Raw genomic sequence first — 19,402 nt, forward strand, 5'->3', positions numbered from 1 at the left:
ACATTGACCTGATACCAAACCAGACAAGGACACCATAAAAATAGAAAATTACAGACCAATATCCTTGATGAATGTACATGCAAAAATCCTCAACAAAACATTAACAAACCCAATTCAACAATGCATTAAAAAAGCATACAGGATGATCAAGTGAGATTTATTGTAGGGATGCAAGGATGGTTCAACACCCTCAAATCAATTAATGTGATATACCACATTAACAAAATAAAGGATAAAAATACATGATCATCTCAATAGATGCAGAAAAAACATACGACCAAACTCAACATCCATTTATTATAAAACTTCCATCAAAGCGGGTGAAGAAGACACATACCTAAACATAACAAAGGTCATATATGACAAACCCACAGCTACATCATACTTAACTGTGAAAAGTTTAAAGCTTTTCCTCTAAGGTCAGGAATAAGACAAGAACGCCAACTGTAGCCACTGATACTCAACATAATATTGGGAGTCCTAACCAAAGGAATTAGTGAAGAAAAAAAGGCATCCAAATTGAAAAGAAGTGAAACAGTCCTACTTGCAAATGACATGATACTATATGTAGAAAACCCTAAAGAGTATATAAAAAAGCTGTTAGAACTGATAAATGAATTCAGTAAAGCTACAGGTACAAAATCAATATACAGAAATCCATTGCATTTCTGTACACCAAAAACCAATTATCAGAAAGCAAAATTAAGAAAACCATTACAAGTGCATCAAAAAGAATAAGATATAAGGAAATAAATTTAACCAAGGAGGTAAAAGACCTGTACATTGAAAACTAGAAGACACTAATGAGAGAAATCAAAGAAGACACAAATGGAAAGATACTCAGTGCTCATGGGTTTGAGATACCTCACATCTGTTAGAATTGCTATTATCCCCCAAAAGATAAGAAATAGTAAGTATTGGGGAAGATGTGGAGAAAAGGGAAGGCTCATGTACTGTTGGTGGGAATATAAACTGGTGCAGCCACTAAATAATATGGGGGTTCCTCAAAAAACTAAAAGTAGAACTACCATATGATTCAGCAATTCCACTCCTGGGTATTTAGCCAAAAAATCAAAAAATACTAATTTGAAAAGATATATGGCCCCCTAGGTTGATTGCAGCATTATTCACCATAGCCAAGATAAAGAAACAACCAAAGTTGTGGATGAATGGATAGAGTATGTGTTATTTATATAAAATGGAATAGTACTCAGCCATAAAAAGGTAATCTTACCATTTGTAACAACATGGATGGACCTTGAGGGTATTATGTTAAGTGAAATAAGTCAGACAGGAAAAGACAAATGCCTTATGATTTCATTTATATGTGGAATCTAAGAAATAAAGCAAAACTCATATATACAGAGAAGAGATTGATGGTTATCAGAGGGGAAAAGGTTAGAGAAGTGGTTGAAATGGGAGAAGGAGGTCAACCGAATAGTGACAATGGTAGACTTATTGTGGTGCCCACTTTGTACTGTATACAAAGATATAATAACTATGTTGTACACATGAAATTAATGTTATCTATCAATTTTATGTCAATTTAAAAACAGAAGATAATTGTGTACAGGAAAATAAATTGAGTAAATCATGGAATTCAGTTAAGTTTTTAAAAACAGACTAACAAGTGGACCAAGAGAGAACCTAGAAAGTACCCTAAACCTTTTCCCTTATTTATTCAAATGCATCTGGGGAAGCAATGATGTTGTAATTATATTAATGGGTTTACTAGTGCAATGGCTTAAAGCCAAGGCAATTTTATTTTCAAGACCCTGAGACTATCTGATGAAAAAGTTTAGGTTTGTACTGGAAAAACATGAAGATGTGCTTCTTGCTATTTCTTTTCCTTTTATTTGTTTCCCATAACAACATCCAATTAGTCTCTCAACATCCTATCAAGCATTATCTATGATGTAATTTTAACTTACAAAAGTGATCTTGAATCTTTTTCTTTCCTTGTTATCCCTACCATTAATACTCTAACCTGAGGGGCGCCTGGGTGGCTCAGATGGTTAAGCGTCTGCCTTCAGCTCAGGTCATGGTCCCAGGGTCCTGGGATCGAGTCCCACATCGGGCTCCCTGCTCGGCAGGAAGCCTGCTTCTCCCTCTCCCACTCCCACTGCTTGTGTTCCCTCTCTCGCTGTGTCTCTTTCTGTCAAATAAATAAAATCTGAAAAAAAAAATACTCTAACCTGAGTCCCCATCACTTGATGCCTCAATTATTGTAAAATCTCCTTGCCTGTATTCCATGTTCCAATCTCTCTAAACATTTATACAGTTGCTGCAAGATAATTCCAGAGAAATGCTTTTGGCTTTCCATCCCTGCTTGACACTTGCCTGCCATTTAAGTCTTAGCATCTGTTTTACATTCTTTATAGTCATCCTTCTCACCATCATATACAAAACCCCATTTTCCAACAAAATGTATCTACTTACTCTGTCAGAAACAGACTATGCCTTTTTTCTTTGTTAATAACAGCAGCAGTTTCTATTGTTGCCTTAACAACTTGCAGTTTATCTGGCATTTTCTAGAACAGGGGTCAGCAAACTATGGCTGCAGGCCAAACCCATCCTATCACCTGTTTCTGCAAATAAAGTTTTGTTGGAACACAGCCACACCCCTTTGTTTATGTACTGCCTATGGCTCTGGCTTGCTACAGCAGAGCTGAGTACTTGCAGTAAACACTATACACCCAGCAAAGCCTGCATTTTTTATCATATGGCCCTTTACAGAAAAAGTGTGCCAACCCCTGTTCTCGGTCATTATTTAATTTCTCTTGTACTAGTCCTCATGAGACATTCCTAACAAAGAAAACTTTCTCCCTTACACTTTCCCTAGCCATGTGTTTATTTTTCAAAGTACTGCTCAAATCACAGGCCCTAATGAGCTCTTTTAAGAACAATCAGTCCTTTATTGTCTTTATTCATTGAGATTATTGTTCACGTTTTTTACTTGGGAACCATACACAAGATACACTTAGAAAAAGCCTTGGATAATCTTGGCTTCATATTCAACTTTTTATCTTATCCTAAACTTTGTTGATCAGTTGCTCTCACTTTATTAGGTCTATTCACTTTATCTTTACTTAGTGCACCATTAGTAGTTAGCTTTTCTTTGGGGAATAGTTTTTACAAATAAAAAATAATAATCACAGTATAAAACCATAACCAACAATAAAGTCTTTCTGGACTATCAGTGACCTGCGTGCCTGGCCTATAGTGTTTGCAATTTAAAAATTTCCTCATGATAATCACCAATTATGCTATATCATGGACTATCAGTAATGTTTGTAAAATATGATAAATGCACATGTTATATCCATGACTGAAAAGGGCTCATATAGTGATCAATTTTAACTAAAATGGAAAAAAAACAGAAAAAATACGTAAGAACTCAAAATTCAACTGTATATACCTAATTATTTTACAAATGTATCTTTTTTCACTGCCCTATTTATTTCATATTAATTTGATACTTTTTTGAGAGAATTTATAAGCCTCTGTCTTCCCTGAATATGACACTGACACCATTGATTTCAAAGAGTTCTCAAAGCTTTCTCTTTTACAGGACTTGGAAAGATAAGGCAAAGCTTTTCTTAATCCAGGGATCTAAGAAACCACCCCATTATCACTCCAGAAGAAATTATTTCATCTTCTTAGTTAAAAAAAAAAATCTGTAAATTGAATAGGCAATTCACACAGCTCTTGACTTTTACCTCCATAAAGTGTGTTTGTTGTTTCTGAAAAGAAAGCACTCAGAAAGAGCAATCTGGCTAATCATTGCCCCATTCAAAAATATTTTGATCCTTTAGGGTACACTTTCATGTCTTAAACATGCAAAAAAGGCCACACGTAGTATTGGTTCTATGTTGATCCACCACTTCAACATGATCTCTCTAAGCATTATTAGAATTATATAACTGGAAAATCTCTTTGAAGCCTGTTATTCCAAGAAACACATGTTCCCACAAAAAGAAGAGAGAAAGTGTCTGATGTGCAGTTCTACAATTTCAATTCATTGTGCATAAGAGATTCTTTATCCAGAAATGAAACCTTATTTTAAAGACTTTCAATTGTATGTGGATTTTTTTTTAAAAGAACTAACGTATGTAGATTTAATTGCCTTTTTTATAACCTATAAATTACAGCTGATATTCTCAAGGGTATATTCTGGTTTCAATTAAGAGAGCAGTTTAACAATTAGGAAACCAAGATTGTAAAACTACTTTAGGTCCTTGGAATACATATACATATGATCATTAAAATTTCTGGGTAGGATATAAAACATTTATATAGACTTTGATTGTCCTGAACAAATTATAAAGATCCTTGGGATGTAAATGTTTAGGACTTTCTAAAATGATGACATTATTTATCCTGTGATCCAAGAATGACTTGATTTTTAAACAATAATCACATAAAATAAGAATTAAAATTATATTCTTTCATACAGATTAAAATTAATGACTTAAATTATTTATATTATATTTATAATAGTTGTTGTGGGTCTTGCAGGCCTAACATATTATTACTTTTACCTGGTGAAAGGGAGGGTATATTATAGGGAGAGAATAAAGTAAACTTTTTTGGAATACCAAAAATCATGATATAGGATAAGCAGTTGATAATTTGTGTTAATTTCAGATAAGAAATGTCACAAAAAATAGAATTCTTTAATTTTCTCATGAAAAACTGTAGAAATCAGAAAATGGTGTGATTTTGGCTATAGCAGTATTTTCCAAAAAGTATTCTAACAACACTAACCCCTAATTTTTAATAACAGGAATTTCTTCATTCAGTAAACTTTTCTTGAATGCCTTCTCTGTGACAAACACTGTTTCAAATTGATTTTTAGGGGGAAAGCATATCAGTGATAGTAAGTTTGGCATACAATGTATTCTCTATCATCAAGAGAAGGTAGCTGAGAAGGTCTATGAGGCCTACCCCAAGACTAGCTAGGCCAAGGGGTGTCTACAAATTTTTGGTGCATTGTCTTTCAGAACTGTGAATAGAACATCAAAGTAGAAAGACCTTTGTCTTAAAGATATTCATAGATGGATTACAATTTAATATGTAAAAAGTTCATAGCATTTTAAGGAACCATACTAGCTTATACTAAAAGAGACAGATATGGTATGAGCCTGTGTGGCTCAATTGGTTAAGCATTCAACTCTTGATTTCCAGCTCAGGTCATGATCTCAGGATCATGGGATGGAGCTCTGCATCGGGCTCTGTGTTCAGTAGGAAGTCTGCTTGAGATTCTCTCTCTTCCTTTCCCTCTGTCCCTCCCCCACCTAAAAAAAAAAGAGACAGATACTATACATGTGTTAACTAACTTGAATTTAAATCTTAAAAGAAAAAAATAAAATAATAGAGCAAGATAAAGTTCAAATTAAAAGAGATCTCTGGGCCCTTTACTCTCTATGAAAAAGAAGAACATGAACCCAAGAGCCACAGAGAACCTCTCTCAATAAGCAGAACCGGGCCCTAATCAAAAAACTGGTAACACGGGCCCAGCTGGATTTGAGAACTGCTATGGACCAGTGACTCCCATTCCCCTGCCTCCATTCCTAATGGGACTATTTGGTTATTTTACCCCTGTCTGACCCTTGTGTGTTCAGTCTGTGAGGGTTAGATAAGATGTCTCTGTAGCTCACAGAGCTTCAGATCAGGAGGAGCCACTAGAGCACTGCGCTCAGGGAACTAAGAATGAAGAACCTCTTTCACACCCAAAATTGATTTAGATAATGACATCCTAGGCTTGTAGCCTAACCCTGAGGCCATAACAAGACTCTGAGGATCTTAGGAATGGGGTGAGTATACTTTGCATATATAAAGGGGGACAAAAGGGAGACTGCTAGACTGTTATTTTGGTGGTCCCACCAATAAAACACATACCTTGTGGTATTCAAGCACTCGTAAAGTCTCCTCCCACGTGAGCTCTAGAGCTGGTGAGAGGGATATTAGTAAGCACGATGTAAGCAGATGCTTGATAAGTGGTTATATCTTCTGAGTCACCAAATAAAAAGTCTAGCTATCCTGCTGGTGGGAGAGCAGGAAAGACCATTTGAAGAAATGGAGGCCCTGAAAATTCATGCAGAGACAGGCTCAGGCAACCTTCCATTCTAGTTCATTCTAGCCTCAAGTGACTATGGGCAAAATCAGCAGAAGAACCATCCATCCAGCATGGTCCAGGCCACATTGCAGAATCATGCACAAATAAAATGGTTGCTGTTTTAAGCCACTTAGTTTTGGAGTGTCCCCTGCTCCCCAATAGGTAACTGAAACAATGGTCTCTGGAATAACTAGGAAAAACAAAAAAATGGTAAACATACACTGCAACTTCTTCAAAAAATAATACATATTTTACATTAATATAATAATAATACATATTATTCAGATAGGCAGTAAAAAAGTGAAATTTCAGATGAAGAACAAAGAGTGAGAGAGTAAAGAAAATTCATACTTCCATCTGCAAACAGCAAACAGGGTGGTGACAACATAGCACAAGGTGCCTACGGAAAAAAACACCCAAGATGAGTTTGGAATGAAAGGCTGAAACTTGATTGTTAAGGGACGTGTATACCAAACAAAGTCTTTGGACTTGTTCTGCTGGATAATAGGGCCCATCAAAGACTTTTAAGTAGAGAACTGAAATATCTCCACTGCAGACACTCTGCAGCAGTGTGGAGTGGTAAGTAAAATAGGAAAAAACTAGGGGCAGGGAAACCACTTAAAGCTCACTGCATTCATTGAAAGAGTAGAAATTGGTGTGCATAAGAATAAATCCAAAAGACTTTTCTAAGGTAGACTAGAGAGGTCTTGGTAAGCAATTAAGGCAAGGTGAGGAAGATGAACAAAACAAGGATAAGTGATAACTTTCTAGCTAGAGCTACCGGGAGGATGGTGATGTTATTTACTAAGAAAAGAAGGAAGCACCTTGAAGAGGAGGTAGGTTGGTTGAAGTAGATGTTGAAATAAATTTGGGTACACTGTTGAATGCAATGTGTCTTGTGGACAAACAGGAAGAGAGGACTATTAGGAAATTGAAAGTATACTTTCCAGTGCTTGGGAAAACTTTTGGAATTACTTTTTGAGTCATCAATAAATAGGCTGTAAGTGAAAATACTGAATAAATAAGATCAGGGGCTATGATTCTCAAGCTGGCTACATAAGAGAATCATCTGATACCTGGATTTCACTGATCTGGAGTAATACACAGAAATTAATAGTTTTCAAAAGCTCCTCAGTTAATTCCAATATGCAGCTGAAGTTGAGAACTACTGATGTAGAAGGATAAAGGGAAGAAGTTGTAGACAAAATTCTGGTAAACACTAGGATTCAAACAAAAGGAAGAGGATCCTAAGGAAATTTACATAGCTAGCTATCAGAGAATGAGGAGTAGAAGTGGTAAAGATCGGTGTTAAGACAACCAAGAAAGACCCAGAGGATCTGGCAATTTTAAGTTCTGTGGCCCTTGCAAGTGAAGTTTTAATACAGTAATAAAGAAGTTAACCTGTCTTTCATCATCTCTATTCTATTAAACCCTTCCAATGAGTATTTCATTTTTATAATTTTCAGTTCCACAATTCCCATTTGTTTTTCCTTATATTTCTTTGTTGAAATTTTCAACTTTTTTTTCATCTGTTTGAAGAGATTTTTTTTTTAGTGACTTGCTGAAGTATTCTTATGATGGTTGCTTTAAAATCCTTGTTGGATAATTCTAACATCTGATTCATCTCCATGTTGGTATCTGTTTTCTTTTCTCATTCATGTTGTAATTTTCATGACTCATGACCAGTGAGTGTTTTTTGATTATAGCCTACACATTTTAGATATTATGAAAATTTGGATACTATTTAATCTTTTTTTTTTTTAAGTGGGCAATCCTGTTGAAATGTAAGATGAGGGCCGAGTGCTTATGTATGTTCGGAGGTCTCTTGAGCACGGCTGACACCTTCCTGGTGAAACTGTCCCGCTGACCCACGCAGCCTTGCTGCCTCCAGTCAGGGAGTGAGCTCACTTCCTGTTGAGTCCCACTGACACCAGGGAAGGGACGGTGGGAAAATGGATACCAACTAAGCCTACTTCCCACCATCTCATTCTGCCTTGTTTAGGGTAGAAACTTTGCTCCCCATTGAGCCCCGCTAATACCAGGAAAGAGGGATGAAGCCTAGCAGTGACCAGCCCTGCCTCACAGGGCCTCACAGAATCGCATTGCTCCCGGGTGGGGGTGGAGGCTCAGGTTGCCGCTGGACCCCATTGACGCTACTCTTGCAGTGAAATGTAATTCTAGCCTAGTTCCACAGGGCGAAGGATAAAAGATCAGTCCCTCACTCAGGTGTGCTGACCCTACTCCAGCAGGGGGATCATATTATTGCTGCCTGCTTCTGCCAGGCAGGGGATGGAAGATTAGCTCCTTACTAGGCCCTGCCAACATCATCTGGGGGGGTCAAGTGGAACACTGTGGTCATGTCATTTCTTCAAGTCCTGAGGTCTCTAGACAATCCTTCCCTCCACCTTTCACAGACTTCTTATGCTTGTTTGCTGTGTTATTTCTAGCCTTTTTAGTTGTAAGATGGAAGCCTGGGAGGAAAGGGGCTACTCCATCTTGGTGGAACTTGACTATATTCTACACTGTGATCACAGTATCTGTAACTAATGCATGCTTATTTTCTCTTATGTAATCTACTTGTGGGTAAAAACATTTCTTTAATCTTTGTAATCCTAGCATTAGCATATTAGTTCATGATCAAGAGATGTGTGTTATGGGGATGACTAAATAAATGGATTTCTCTAAGTACCTTATGACAGATGCTTCCTTTCAATGAAAAGGAAGAGTTATTCAGTCTCTAAAGAAAACATTAAGACTTGGGCAAAGGAACTAGCTACTAGATAGAACATATTACAGGTATGTCATTTGAAAAAATATGTTTTCAGAAAGGAATTACACAAAAATCAATCACATTTCTAACAGCACTAACAATGTACATGTTGAAAATGAAATTAAAAAGATACTATCACAAATACACCAAAGAAAATAAAATACTGAGGTATAAATTTAACAAAATGTGTACACAATCTGTAGCTGAAAACTACAAAATGCTGATGAAGAAATCAAAGAAAGAAATCCTAAATAAATGGAGAGATCTGCTGCATTCATAGATTAGGAGATTCAACATAGTAAAGATAACAATTTTCCTCCAATTGATTTATAGGTTTAATGTAATTCCTATCAATATTCCAGTAAAGTTTTTTGTATATACAGACAATCTTATGCAAAAATTTACTTTAAAAGGAACAGGTACTACAGTAGCTAAAAAAAATCTGGAAGAGAAGTATGAAGTGGGAGGAGTCATTCTAATTGATACTTGGTCCTACTTTATACCTATACTAACTAACCAAAACACAGCAGTACTGGCACAGGGCTAGACACACAGATCAAAGGAGTAGAATTGAGAATCCAAAAATATAAGCACACAAACATACCCAACTGATTTTAAATAAATGTGAAAAGGCAAGTCCATGGAGGAAGCGTAGCTTTTTCAACAAATGGTGCTGGAGCAACTGGACATCTATCTGAAAAGCTAAACCTTGACCTAAATAAACTTTACACTTTACACAAATATTAACTGAAAATGGATCACAAACAAATGTAAAACAATACACCTGTTGACAGAAAAGTTAATTTAAAAAAACAAAATTTTTAGGATCTAGGGCTAGACAAAGAGTTCTTATACTTCATACCACAAGTATGATCCATAAATAAAAAAATAATGAAATGAACTTCATTGCAAAAGATATTGTTAAGAGGATGAAAAGATAAACTACAGATTGACAGAAGATATTTGGAAACTACATATCCAAAAAAGTACTATTATCTAGAATACATAAAGAATTCTCAAAACTTCACAGTAAGAACACAAATCATTCAACTAACAAACAGCAAAAGACCTAACAGACATTTCACTGAAGAGGAGAGAGAGATGGCAAATTAGCACATGAAAAAGTGTCAAATACCTAGCCATTAGGGAAATACAAACTGAAACCACAGAGAGGTATCAGGATACACTGACGGTGATGAAAAAAATAATGACAATACCAAATGCTGCAAGGTTGTGGAGAAACTGGATCACTCAAATAGTACAGCTACTCTGGAAAATAGTTTGGCAGTTTCTTATATGACTACACATGCAACTACCATACAACCCCAATTCATTCTTGTGCATTTTTCCCAGAAAAATGAAAACTTATGTTCACAAAAACATGTACACGAATGTCCACAGAAGCTTTCTTTTCAATAGCCAACAAATGGAAACAACCCAGATGTCTTTCAATGAGTGAATCAACACCATGGTAATGTCCATGCTGTGTAACACTACTCAGCAATAAACAGCAACAAATTACAGATACATGCAACAACTTGGAGAGATTGTAAAGGAATTATGCTGAGTGAACAATCCAATTCCAGAGGTTATATAATGTATTACTCCATTTAATAACATTTTTAATTAAAAAATAGATATGGAGAAAAGATTATTTGTTGTCAGGGTTTAGACGGGAAAAAAAGGTAGAAGGGACAACAAGAGGGATCATTGAGGTGATGGCAATGTTCTGTATCTTGACTGTTTCAATGTCAAGATTTTGATCATGAGACTGTACGACAGTTGTGGAAAATGTTACCATCGAGGGAAACCAGGTAACGGATTCATAGGATCTCTTTATATATGCCTTGCAACTGAATATGAATCTACCATTACCTCAAAAATAAAAATTTCATTTTGTTTTTATCTATCTATTTATTTAGAGAAATAAAGCATGGGAGGGGCAGAGAGAGGCAGAGGGAAAGGGAGAGAGAGAATCTTAAGCAGGCTCCACGCTGAGCAGGCTCCATCTCATGACCCTGAAATCATGACCTGAACCAAAATCAAGAGTCGGATTCTTAACCAACAGAGCCACCCAAGCGCCCCCAAAATAAAAATTTTAGTAAAAAAATATGGTGCCAAACAACTTAGTACATTACTATTATGGGGAGACATTAAAATACTTAAATGTGCACTGGCTAGCCCTGCATATGAAACTGCTGATAGGGCACAATTGAAGAGGGAGGTTAAAAATTGGGGGTTAAGACTACAAGAAAATTTTAGTTTTTTATAAGATAAACTTACTCCAAAGGAAAAGAGGACATTGTTGTATAGCTCTCCTTCATTTACTTTTTCATGTAAAAATTAAAAAAATGTTGGAAGGAGAAAATTGAGTAAAAAGCCAGGTAGCATGCAGCAAAGAATTATGTCGTATTATTGTGTCCCGGATACCAAGAGAAGGGAGTAGGAAAGATATATTTTTTTAAGATTTTATTTATTTACTTGACAGAGATACAGCGAGAGAGAGAATACAGCAGGGGGAGTGGGAGAGGGAATAGCAGGCTTCCCGCTGAGCAGGGAGCCCGATGTATGGGTGAGCCAAAGGCAAATGCTTAACGACTGAGCCACCCATGACCTTAGCCAAAGGCAAACGCTTAACGACTGAGTCACCCAGGCACCCCATTAGCAGGAAAGCTCTTGTTTGTTATGCTGATAGTAATCTTAAGGTGTTCCCATTATTTATACCATTTAATTGTACATATACAGATATAAATACAAATTAGCTGTACATTGAAAGCCTTACTGTTAAACCTTTTCATTGATAAAGATCCAGAAAGACTAGAACGTATGAGTACACGCTAACATTTTTAGATATCTAAAGTTCTTTGCAAGTGAATTATTTAAAAACTAATGGTGATGGTTTTGTGGTCTGAGAGCTAACAATGTGCCAATGTATCAGTGACTCAAAAAACAGCCTTGGGTTCCCCTCACGCCAACACCAAGCAATGCTATTTAAACTGCTCATTTATAATGGTTTTGAGGACTACTTTCCAGATTGAAAAAGGAAGCCATATCAACACTACATTCAAATCAATCGGAATATTTTAATTCTAGTAAGAAGACTATCTTTTTCTACAATTTACTGCTTTCTCTAGAATATTGCTTGACACATACAAAACTTTAAGGTGCACCTTCCATTAAAACATAGCCATATGAACATATGGCAAATGTCACTGTTTTTGCAACTTTTCAACCTTTCATTCATTACTTCAGTTATAAATTCAGGGACATGTTAATGTAATTTCTCAGAGCATTGGGTCACAGTGTATATTTAAACACATCAAAGAACTGCACTGTGCTTTAGAAATTCAGATTACTAATGCGAACGCAACATTATTTTCTCCTCAACAATAAATAATGAAATGAGGTGTTAGACTATGGACATCCAGCTCAATATCTCAGATAAATGAGTACACACATTTGTCTATCTTGAAGAATCACCTCTACATGCATGAACAATCAGACATAATGATTTTTTTAAAAGAAACAGTGAAATTAAATCAAATCACTATTAGTTAAGTGAAGAAAGCCAGTCCAAAGAATACTCTTTAACTGTACTAGTTTGGCAATTATTTATCAATGTCGTTACAAAATTTCTACTTCTAATAAGAGATATGTTTGACCATAAAAGGACTGGTAGGTACACCGTAAGGGAAAGAACAAGAGCTGCCGAAGGAATGATGCATTTGTCCTTTTGTAGTGCATCAGACATTTTTCCCAAGCACAATTTTATTTGCATTCATTTATATTTTCCAAAATTAACTTTAACCTGTATGTTGTTAATGTTAACAACTCCTACGTGGTTAAGAGTTAAGTTTAACTGTTAATGTGGCTCTGACCGATTTTAATGTCCTAACGCACCTGTGGCCATGACGCAGCATAAAGGTAACTCTTGTAGGGGAAAGTGAGGGGGAGGCATGATCCTCAAACAGTGGAGTGAGAGCTGCAGATCAGTTTCAGAAGTGGAAGTCCAATTTTGATTTGAAAAAGACACTGAGACCTCCTCCAAACTGAGAATCTATTGCATTAGATCTGGCTTAATTTCTCTTAATAAACCAAAATGCCGAAAGACAAAGATTTAAGCACACCCTCTATATGCCTGCGCCCTGTTTTGCCAATGCTCTTATAATCTAATGACATCCACAATCATTCATGCAGGGTGTGAGTCACAATCCATGAAGGGCTAAATACTTAAACTAAGATTTTTTAACCACGAATGTGTTACATGAATACTGTTTCAGTGCATTATCAGTAAGCAAACTACCTCTGTCTCTTCTACAAGCAGACAAAGACGTATGGATGTGTGATGAGTTTCTTTGTGGATAAAGGCACAGCCTTTGTTATTAATTTTTCTTTGGCCCTAAGGGACCCAGGAAAATTTCTCTATTGACCCAGCACTTTTAGTGAACAAAATGATCGGGAACACAGCCTTCTTCCCTCGCACGGCAACGCCGCCTTTGCCTTCTAGAGCACATACACACGTTTACCTAAATCATCTTTACGGATGTGTGCAAACCGGAGGTATCTGCGCTCTGTTTGTCTGTGAAGGGCAATAACAAAATGTTACAACCCATTTAGCGATAAACTATGCATCCTTTCTGCAAGTCTTTGCTTACATTTTATTTGTAACATTTCACCTCCTCTATAAATTTTATTTCATAGTCCTTAGTAATTTCTGGCAACATAAGTAGATACCCAGATGGTATCTTTTTTCTCCATAAGCCAGAAATAATGCCTCAATATAAATTCCAATCCCATCTTTTTATGATTTAGGTTCTAAATTTTAGAAAGCAGCAACACACACAAATATTGAGACAAAACCTTTAGGTGAAAGGGATAGCAGCAAAATTTAAGTGTAAGAAAGCAGCATATGATTTAATTGATTCAGCAGTAATAGAATTAAAAGAATACCTGATGACACAGGCGTAAAGACCACTGTCCTGCAGTAGCGTTGGCCGAAACCAAATCGAGTCTTCTTCCTTGCTCATTCTACTTCCATCAAAGGCTATTGGCTCCTCAAAGTCTCCAGGACCAGAGCTTTTGTACCACATCAAACTGAGTCCAGCACTTTGGGCCAGGGAGTAATTTGCTCTGATATAACCATAAAAGAGTGCACATTTGATTCGAACAGGCTCTCCCACCAAAACTTGGTATTTCTTGATATCGACAGACCAATCTGTGCATCCATCAGCTATAGTGAACAGAAGAGAGAGAGAAAGAAAACGTTAGAGAAAAAAGTGAACCAATTAGTTCATTCATTCATTTATTCATTCAACAAATATTTATTGGGCATCTGTACTGAACCACATTCTACTCGAGGCATAGAGGATGCAGCAATGGATAAAACTCAGAAGGGCACTGAGCAGTAGTTTACCCTGCTAATAAACAATATATTCATCACTTAGTTTGCTCCTGCTGCTGTTTATTTTAGTTTGTATCAGTGCAATTGATTGGTTTTTGGTTTATTGCCTTTTACTCTAAATCCACTTTTTTTTTTTTTGCTTGTTTTTTTGACAATGGATCTGGGCCTTTGAAATGTTTCTCTTTTGCTAGCTGGCAGCACAGCTTTGTTAGTAGAGGGCTTTGGAGAGGTGCTGAAGGAGGAAAGGGTTTTTCTCCCTGATTCCAGCAAGCTTCCTTGGAAGGTTCTTGCCGTGAGACCTCTCCAGCACCTGACTCCTGCTTCTCCAGGATACAGCTTCTGTGTGCACAGTAGCCAGCGGCTTGGAGACTTTTTATCAGAGCTTCAGGCAAGGCACCTTCCCATGAAGAGCTTTCCCAGGCACCTCAGAAGGTGAATCTCTAAGTTCCAGAGGGCAGATTTCCAACACATTCTGCCACTGTGGCACCTCAGTGATGTCTACCATTCAGTAAGCCAAGTACTTTGCTAGTAAGGTTTGGATCTCGGTTCTGGAGGTGGGAGGATGGAGGGTGCTTTCCCTTGGATGCTCTCTCGGCCATAGGGTTTTATAAAATGAGAGCAATTCTTCTAGTCTTTAGGGCTCTCTTTTGCTATGGACTGAATGTTTATGTCCTAAAATGCACATGTTTAAGACTTACCTCCAATGTGATTGTATTTGGAGGTGGGGTCTTTGGGAGACAGTTATGTTTCGATGAGGTCCTGAGGGCAGGGCCCTCATAAAGGGATTAGTGCTTTTATAAAGGACACCAGAAAGCTTCTCTCTCTCCCTCTGTCTCTTTCTCCCTTCTTCCCTCCCTCCCTTCCTCCATGGGATGGGGCTCACAGAGAAGAGGCCATGTGGGCACACAGTGGAAGGCCGCCATCTATAAGCCAGAAAGAGGGCTCTCAGTAGAAATCAAATCAGCTAGCCCTTGGTCTTAGGCATCTCAGCCTCCAGAACCATGAGAAATAAATTTCTGTGTGTAAGCCTTCCAGGTTATGGTGATTTGTTATGGCAGATTGAGAAGACTAATACATCTTTCTTTCTTACTAGCCAATCCTTTATCACTCCAATGCTGTTACATTTAATACTTCTTTATATAAACTTTCCTTCTTCAAATTGGTGTGTTTTATCTCTCTGGACACTAAATGACAAAATCAAAAATAAATATTTTACAGCCAAATAAGGCAAAAGGAAATACAACAGAAGTAGGTCAACCTCTGGTAATGGTTTCACAGCCAGAGACAGAGGTAGATAGTCACTTTGCTCTGCTTCAATGGAAGTTTGAAATAGAAACCATGGTGGAAAATGTGGCTGATGGGGGTGGGGGCTGGTTGGGTTTTCTGGGTGTCTTGGAAGCACCACCTTCCAAATGGCATCTTGACACCATTTTTTTTTATCACACACACACACACACACACAAAACAACAGGTCCCCACAAAACAGGTGTATCCCCATTATCATTATCATAGAGAAATGGTGTATTTCTTGCTTAGATGAATAATGTAGGATTCAAGAGAAGGAAAATAATCAAGATGAGAAGGAAGACGTGCATTACTAGAGCAAAGAAAACACATGACCTATAGAATTTCTGCATTTCTTATCTTAAAATAATATCTCACATCTAATGAGCACTTAACTATGGCTGAGTTTACAGATTTTCATTTACCCTTCACAAAAACATCCACTAAGGCTTTTGAACTAACTATTCTCTCTACATGGGTACTTTTTTTCTTTTTTTTAAAGATTTTATTTATTTTTTATTTTAGAGAGAAAGAGAGAGTGTTTGAGCAGGGGGAGGGGCAGAGGGAGAGGGAGAGGGAGAGAATCCCAAGCAGACTCTGTGCTGAGTGTGGAGCCCAATCTCATGACCCTGAGATTCTAACCTGAGCAGAAACCAAGAATCGGACACTTAACCAACTGAGCCACCCAGGGACCCCAACATGGAAGCTTTCTCACCAACTGCGTGGCTTCCTCCCTCCATTCCTCCAAATATCACCTACTTGAAGAGGTCTTTTGTAACTGCCCTGTCTGAAACACCAGCTTCTTATCCTGATCCCTTATTCCAGATTCTGCATCAATATTTTTCATAGGACTTATTATTATCTGATGTTACATTATGTACCCACTTTCTGTTTGCTTTGACTCCCCTATAGAATGGAAGCCCCTTAAGGTCAGGGAATTTGTCCTTCTAACTTACTTCTTTAGCCTCAGTGTCTGGAACTCTGCCTACTAACTCAACACACAGTACTGGAATGAATGATTGAATGAGTAAATAAGTTAATAACTAAATTTTACATTTGAAGAAACTCAACACCAGTGCCAGGATTCCCACCCAGCTGTGTCTGGCCCTAGAATTCATTCTCCCTACCAACATGATGTTTTGTTTTCTAATTAAGGTATTTTCAATTTCACAACATTCTTTAGTTAATTTCAATTACCAAATTTTGGTCTAAAATTCCTATCAAAGAGTTGTATTTTGTTAATAGGTAGAGTAAATGCACTAGAAGCTTGGTGGACATCAATGTCAAAGTTATTGCCATGATTCCTGTCAGTGACTGCTGCAGAGCTGACACACCCACTAAATGGGATGACAGAACTGTACACAGAGATGTGAAGGTTTTATGAATATATGTGATATTTGTCAACATTATTTTGTACATTTATCCCACTGCATGAAATAAATCCTAGGCGGGATTTTATTTTAAATAGTTATAATTCTGGTGATAAGCATGAAATCATCTTGTTCTACCACTATATGAATTATAATACAATTCTAGAATCAAGTTATTGTAACTGAGGCCATCTGTCACAGAAGACATCTCTGCCAGTGAAAAAGGCTGAAACACCTTCAAGGTAGCAGTATAAACAGGGAGATAAAATTATTCAAACTCCCAGAAGATTTGTAAGATAAAGCAAAGTGCTTAAAGCGAAAAACAAAAATAGTCAAGAAAATTCTAAAAAGTTAGTAACAAATTAGATAAAGAGAACAGAGGGAGAGTTGCACTGGGGAAAGAGATACTAACATATACTTTTAGAATATACTTACTCAGAAAAAAGTTGAAAGAAAACCATAAATATTCTGAAAATTAAAGTTATTCAGGGGTACCTAGCTGGCTCAGTTGGTAGAGCATGCAACTTTTGGTCTTGGGGTTGTGAGTACAAGCCCCATGTTGGGTGCAGAAAATACTCAAAAAAAATCTTTAAAAAAAATAAAGTTACTCATTACTTAACTAAAAATCAAGAAGAAGTTTCAAACAGAGTCATAAGACAAGGAAAAGGCAGAGGTAAAATGAAGAAATAATAGCACCTTGGATGTCAGAGACACCTTATATGTTCATTTTAATATGGAAACAGATGTAGGATCTACGGCTTAGGAAGTTCTACTACCATTGAGCTTAATGTATGATGTTCAAAAGTAAACTATAAAATCAGTAACATGTTTTTAATACATTTTTGGGAAGGATGTCAAATAATATTAAAGTAATCCAAGATATTTTCAAGTTACTTGGATAAACACATTTAAATAAATGATGAGCTTATGTCTTTCTTCAATAATTAAAGCATTTTATTATTTTTTTAAAGATTTTATTTATTTATTTGAGAGAGAGAGAAAGAGAGAGAAACAGTATGAGAGGGGAGAAGGTCAGAGGGAGAAGCAGGCTCCCCGCTGAGCTGGGAGCCCGATGTGGGACTCGATCTCAGGACTCCGGGATCATGACCTGAGCCGAAGGCAGTCGCTTAACCAACTGAGCCACCCAGGCACCCTAATTAAAGCATTTTAATAAATGAAGTAAGTGAAGAGTGATTTTTTTTTACCTTTAATATTTTGCCTCATTTACACACAGACTCCTAAACCATTTGAAAATAAGTTAGGACATAATGACATTTCATCCTGCAATACTTGAGTATGCATCTCCTTATGAATACATTTTTCTTATATAGCCACAAAGCATTTTTTTTTAAATCTTATGTAGCAGGACATCTCAAATCTTAAAAGAAAATGTGATAACTTAAAACCCAAATCTTGATGACCGGAATCACTATGGATATATTTAGTTTTTCCTTACTTCAGCACACAAGCTCTGCTCATTTGGAAGCAATCATTCCCAAAGTACATTTCTAGACAACGTTAATCCCATTATGTAAGTCACCATTATTATTATTTTTTTAAAACTATCATCAGGTAATTGGGTAGACCAATAGTATTTAATCTGTTTTTCTTTCAGAATAATACACCCTTCTATAAGCCTCTCCCAAAACTTTACTCTTAGTGTTCTCCTTCCTTGATGAGAGGCTTCCATGGAAGTGCTCTAGTCCAGTGGCCCCTCTGCAGTACATAGTCCCTCACAGTCCATGGGATGTTATGAATCCATAAAGTCATAAAGGAGGGCAGGAGTAGGAAGCCCCATATTCATTCACTTTTGTTGCCACCCATAATATTTTGGGAACTTAGATGAAGGCAGTGATGGAATTAAGATTCAGAACAAATTCCTTTACAAGGAGTTCATACTGATTAGCACTTCATGAACAAAGGCTACATAGACTACATAATGTAAATATATTCAAATGAGATTAGGGAGAGGATTTTTAATTAAGTCACTATTACTGATATTTCCATGGTAACAAGCTTGAAGGCTGCGTTCCTAAAAAAAAAAAAAATCTAACCATGTGTTGACCTTACACAAACTACATTCTAATATGAAAATATAAGACTTTACTTATAAAAAGGCAAATTCTATTAATCTTAAAGTATCTACTTGGGTAGGTACATTGTAATAATTATAAATGATAAAGATATCTATGATAATGTAACAGATGCCCCAACCTGATACCCTTTACTAAGCTTGGTGGACATCAATGTCAAAGTTATTGCCATGATTCCTGTCAGTGACTGCTGCAGAGCTGACACTAATGTATCCATTCTCTGGCTACTGTGAGTAATTCAGGCTAACAGCTCACAGTTGTCTCCTTGTTAAAAATTACCCTTGATTGACAAGAGCCATCCTGTTGGGAAATTTACATCCCCTTGAGTGTGCCCACTGCCAATAACTGACTTATGTGAGTGTACAA

The 19,402-nt window shown here is 36.8% G+C and overlaps 1 protein-coding gene across 1 annotated transcript in view; it reads right to left on the bottom strand.

Moving 5' to 3' along the window:
* The window catches only part of IL1RAPL1 (interleukin 1 receptor accessory protein like 1), a 1,391,691-nt gene that overhangs the window by 675,752 nt on the left and 696,537 nt on the right, over window positions 1-19,402 (bottom strand). Inside the window, exon 3 of the mRNA XM_073902198.1 lies at window positions 13,839-14,118. Coding sequence (XP_073758299.1) covers window positions 13,839-14,118 — 280 coding nt within the window. The remainder of the gene's footprint in view (window positions 1-13,838; window positions 14,119-19,402) is intronic.

Source organism: Callorhinus ursinus, unplaced genomic scaffold, assembly GCF_003265705.2.
Source record: "Callorhinus ursinus isolate GAN/ISIS: 27379988/994484 unplaced genomic scaffold, GSC_fseal_2.0 scaffold16, whole genome shotgun sequence".
NCBI classification, from domain to species: domain Eukaryota; kingdom Metazoa; phylum Chordata; class Mammalia; order Carnivora; family Otariidae; genus Callorhinus; species Callorhinus ursinus.